Below are 5156 nucleotides of genomic sequence, written 5' to 3'. Positions count from 1 at the left end.
AAGATGTTACATGACAATTATGTCATGTATACATTTTTTGTCTGTTTTGACTGTTACACCAACCTCAGGCGAGCAGTAGCCCAGGTCTGGCTGCCTGGCCTCTCTCTCCACTCGCTCCTCCTTCTCTTCTTTGTCTTTTTTTGGAGAGGGAGCAGCTTTTTTCTGCAAGAGAGGCCAGTCACACTTTGTGATCTCCACATTTAGCCTCTTCATCGTGATGGAGAGAGGCAGCAGCTTTCTGGCGGCTGCTGTTTTCCAGGGCTTGACTGGTGGTGGCGAGTCCTGCCGTGCTCGTGCATCACAGCCGGCATTCACTTTTGGAGAGCTGATCCTACGCTGGTCTCCCCTCTGGTTCTTCTCTTCATTTGAGGCCTGGAGGTTTGTGCTATCTTCTGTGTTTGAAACACTACACTGTCTGCGTGGCAGCAGCCTTCGCAGTGGCTGCTCTCTGTCTGGTGACTTCACTCCTCTGTCTTCCTTCTTACTGACTGAGCCGCTGGAGCGCCGATTTCGTTTCTCAGCTCTGATGTTGGGCTTCTTGCTGGGCGGGGCCTCAGTAGGGTCTGGGTCAACATAGATGAAGGTGTAGTTGTCAATTCGCTCCTGCCGTGTCATCACAAAGGCATCCTCGGCGTGGCCCACACCCACCTCCCACTGAGAACGCTCCCGCTGAGGGATGGGTTTCAGGAGCTGGAGAACAAATGTCAAGAAGAAATTATTCATTTTTTTTCTAAAAAGACAACCTACTCTCACAGTAAAACTGACATCAACGTCAGCTTATCCAAATGTGTCTCTGTTTAAAAAACATAACGCAATAAACATGAGTGGGATCATTTAAAAACTGGTGTTATTACAAAGTGTGCTCAGACTTTCAACAACAACAAGTCTGATTTGTTTTATAGTTTCTAAATTAATTGTCCACCCAGAGATTTGCCCCCCCCCCCCAGAAATCAATGCTTTCTGCTGCTCACATAAAATACTTTAATGACATAAAGGATACAAGTTACCTGAATAAGGATGACTCATGATGACTGAAAATGTTATTTAAAAAAAAAAAAAAAAAAGACCTTCAAATTGGCAAGTTAATGTGTTCAGGAAAGCAAATGTTGCACATGATGTCATGACATCATTAAAATTCAGTCATTCAATGTCGTCTTGTGGAGAGGAAAGCTCAAAATATCTTTCTGATGAGAGAAAGCTGAAGAGAAAACCAACAGAAGTGGTAAAATGATTCTTTCAAAAGATTCCAATTCCAAAGGATTTGCAGTTCAAGTGGTATTTTTATAATACAATTTTCTCTTGTTCAATTCTGAAGCACATTTGTCATTTTTGTGATCAGTCCACATTTAAAGTACACCACAATTTTTTAAATAAAAAAATGGAACCTAATAATACAATGCACTGAAGTGGGAGGACACCAGTGTTAAAGCAGAGCAAAGGCTGGTGGATCTATCAATTTAATGACTCTTCCCTAAAAATGCCCACATAGCATCTGAAAACAACACTCCTCAGTTTAGATATTTTTAACACTGGATCAGTCTGACATTTCTTAGAGCATGTGGACGTACTTTGTGTCTCTCTACAGGGTTTGTGGTCTTGCGCAGAGTCTCAGCCTGAAGTTCATCGAACTGTTGCTTCCCCTGGTACATGACTATCCTCTTCTCATGGATCCATGCTCGCTCAGCCACGCTGCCAAAGAACTGGACATGATACTCCCTGTGACCTACACAGCAACAGAGAGTCAGGACAATAAGCTGTGGCGTCAATATCTTCAGACATTCCTACATTTGTGAGAGAAAACATGCAGAGCTCCCTTACCTCTGGTGTTGATGCGAGTGTGGACCTTCATCTGTGGGTCAGAGGAGACCATGCAGGGCCACCAGGGGTAGGTGCCCACCTTGGACCACACCAGATCTCCTATCACAAACTCCTTACAAAAGCCCGTCTCCTGGATCACTGATGGATGATGGACCTTCGGAACCTGAACACGAACATCAGCAAGTCACTGGTGTGTTTTCAAAATCCAGACACTGACAGATATGTTTGCCAAATGTTTTGCTTGCACCTTCGGCATCTTTGGTTCAGTTTTGATAACAGTCTTCTGAGGCTTCTCTGTCTGGGCCGGTGATGGTTCTCTCAGCCGGGGCTGGACGTGGGCGTCCTCTGTCTGGCTTGTGGTACCTGCCTGTGTTTGGCTCTGGTCCAGACTCTGATCCTGGACCTGCTGCTGCAGCCTTGCGCTCTTTTTCCTCTTTTCCTTTTTCCTCTCATGTCTGCGCTGCATCTGAGTGACCTCACTCTTCTGAGACTCCTTCTGAAAAACACAGAATTGAAAAAGGAAAACAGTGATGATAAAGCATCAATTAACTTTTTTCTTTTTAAAGGGAAATCAAAATTGGATCTTACTTTCTGCTGAAATCAAAATATTCCCAGATATCAAATTCTTAAGTGCTGCTGAGAAGATTAAAAGTAAACCAGGATGCACTCAGGTTAGCAGATTAAATTTATATTTAGTGCGTGATTTCATTTTTCTGCCTTTTAATAATGCTATTGTTTACATTTAAAGCTGCAACATAATTAACAGATAGAAAATTAATCTGAAACAATTTCTTTATATATTAACCATTAAAGTAATCTTTCAAAAAAATTCAACAAAATGTTCCAGTCTCTAAAAGGTGACAATTTTCTTCTTTTCATAATAGGAAAGTGAACATCTGTATTACTCAAAAACTATTACTATGTAAGATGTCACCTTAGACCCCAGCCTCCTATTTTATTAATTATCAGTATTTTAAAGCATTTTACTATGCAAGCAACTAATTGATTAGAAGACAAAACTGTTTAATGAATAGTTTCTTTTAAAAAACGTTAGCTGCAGTGCTATCCATCCACCCATCCATTATCTATACCGCTTATTCCTGAATAGGGTTGGGGAGTGCTGGAGCCAATCCCAGCTGACATTGGGTGAGAGGCGGGGTCCACCCTAGACAGGTCACCTGTCTATCACAGGGGCTGCTGTACTAACTGTATGTAAATTATACTTTTGGTTCCCCTTGTACATGGTCTGGGAATTAATTAGCTGTTGCCTCGGAGGTCTTAGTTTGTAGACACTGTATTTGTCTGACATAAAAACCTGAATTACTGACTGTGGAATCTTTAGATGTGGCTTTGTTGATTTGCAGGCATTAATAAAAACAAGCAAAGGTAAAAGCATGTTGACATTAATCCTGTAGCCATAAAATGTGCATGCAGAGCAAAAACAGTCAAGAGGCTAATGCTGACATTGATGAAGGCTGATAAATGTGGTTAAAAGCAGTTAAGCTAGAAGAAAAAGCTAATAACTTGGCTTTATTCAAAAAATGTCCGAAAAAAAATACTACAAACTTCCCATCACAAAACAAAACATATTCCATTTATTATTAAACAAAACAGACATAAACAGCTAACCCTCTCATTTGAAAAGATGGAACCATATTTAATATTTCTGCATTAAAAAAGTCAAACACCGACCACAAATTGATGATCATTAATTTTCTGTTGGTCTAACTGATTATTGATTAACTATTTCATCTTTAACATCAAGTACAAATTTCATATATTTAACAAAATATAGAAGATTATTCATTCCACTTCTAATAGCATCGTTGGAGTGAACATTTTAAAAAGACAAGATAGAATGTGTCTTGTGTGTGTGTATGAGACTAGCTTTGCCATGCATGTTTTACCTGCAGTTCTTGTAGCAGGTCTCCACATAGCGCAGATTCAAACAGCTCTTTTCCATTCTGATAAGTCTTTATGATCTTCAGCTTGATTTCTGGGGAGCTGGTTTTCTTCAGCACCCCTCCAGGAGTGATGGACGGGGCGTTGGAGGATTGAGAGGAGGGGGTACTGTCCACAAGGGAAGGAGGAGGACTGGAGGAAGGCAGGTGTAATGGAGGAGGAGGGGGTAGAGTGTGGGTCATGATGTGAGGTGTCTGGGGCAGGTGGTGCTGGGAAGGCGGCAGTGGACTCTGTGGGTGCGAGTGGGTTTGTATGTGAGGTGGGTTTGAGTGAAAGTGGTGCACGTGGTGGTGGTGATGGGGGTGATGGGGGTGATGATGGTGGTGATGGTGGAGATGTGGGTGATGTGTGGGCAGTGGGGGAGACACAGGAGATAAAGGTCTCTCCTGCAAACCAGGGCCTCTCAAAACTGTCCCCTCCCCCGACATGAGACTGTTATCTCCGTAGCTCCGTATGGCCCCGTAACCATTAGCCGAGCCATTGGGGAACTGTGAGTACATGGAAAACTTAGCCTGTGGCTCGTATATGCCCAGGCTGGGTGGGAAACCGTTAGAGACCTGCTGCATATCCTCCGAGGCTGACGGCGGGTAGGAGAACTCTGCATCCAGGGAAGCATCGTAGGAGGGACCACCATCCTCGCCCGGGTCACTGCCGGTGTCGCAGGTGCCTTCCTGTCTGATGTTGGCTGAGTCAATTAGCTGAGGGGGTTGCTGAATTGTATTTCCCATGATCCCTTGCATGAAAGAGAAGGAGAAATCCATTGTTGGGCTCCTGCATCCTTAACTGTCTTTTTCTTTGACTGGACCTGTTGACAGAGATATATGCATTTAAATGAGACACAGATAGGCTGTGTTTTCAAAAGCAAGACAAAGCACCTGAATCCCTTATTCAAGATTATCATCCCATTTACATGACATATGTCAAAACTACTCTGCAGCTAAAACAGGGCCTCAAGATAAGGTTAAAGATCCTGGTGACCTCATGGGGACGACACTTGACTCCAGAACTTATAAATGCAACATCTGTGGCTTGATTTCCACATGTACTCCATGTCTGACCTTTCTGTCTTTATCCACACGGTTAAACTGTCCAATAAAGGCAAACATGTAAAAAATCCTTTAAAAAAGTGCAGCACCTGTTCTTGCCATTTGATCTTATATTGTGCTTTAGTGGTACATATGTGTAAACATGTTCGTATGCATGTGTGGCAAACAAAAGAACTGGCTCTCCGGGCCCCACAGCAGTATCACACATTGCCCAATGATAGATAATCCAGCCTCAAAGTGATTGCTCAAATGCAATGCTAATAAACTCAAGATCTGAAACAATTAGCAGATTAATTTAACTGTTTGGATTATCACTTCAGTAGTATTTAA

General features: G+C 42.6%; 1 protein-coding gene across 1 annotated transcript in view; it reads right to left on the bottom strand.

Moving 5' to 3' along the window:
- The window catches only part of nsd3 (nuclear receptor binding SET domain protein 3), a 22971-nt gene that overhangs the window by 15981 nt on the left and 1834 nt on the right, over positions 1-5156 (bottom strand). The window contains exons 2-6 of the mRNA XM_020593946.1: positions 3726-4585; positions 2066-2314; positions 1819-1981; positions 1569-1723; positions 64-690 (exon numbers count right to left, since the gene is read on the bottom strand). Of these exons, the coding sequence (XP_020449602.1) occupies positions 64-690; positions 1569-1723; positions 1819-1981; positions 2066-2314; positions 3726-4541 (2010 nt within the window). The 5' untranslated portion in view covers positions 4542-4585. The remainder of the gene's footprint in view (positions 1-63; positions 691-1568; positions 1724-1818; positions 1982-2065; positions 2315-3725; positions 4586-5156) is intronic.

The sequence above is a fragment of the Monopterus albus genome, unplaced genomic scaffold (assembly GCF_001952655.1).
Source record: "Monopterus albus unplaced genomic scaffold, M_albus_1.0 scaffold20.1, whole genome shotgun sequence".
NCBI classification, from domain to species: domain Eukaryota; kingdom Metazoa; phylum Chordata; class Actinopteri; order Synbranchiformes; family Synbranchidae; genus Monopterus; species Monopterus albus.
Note: the sequence above shows the minus strand (reverse complement) of the source record. Positions and strands in the feature narration are given on the sequence as shown.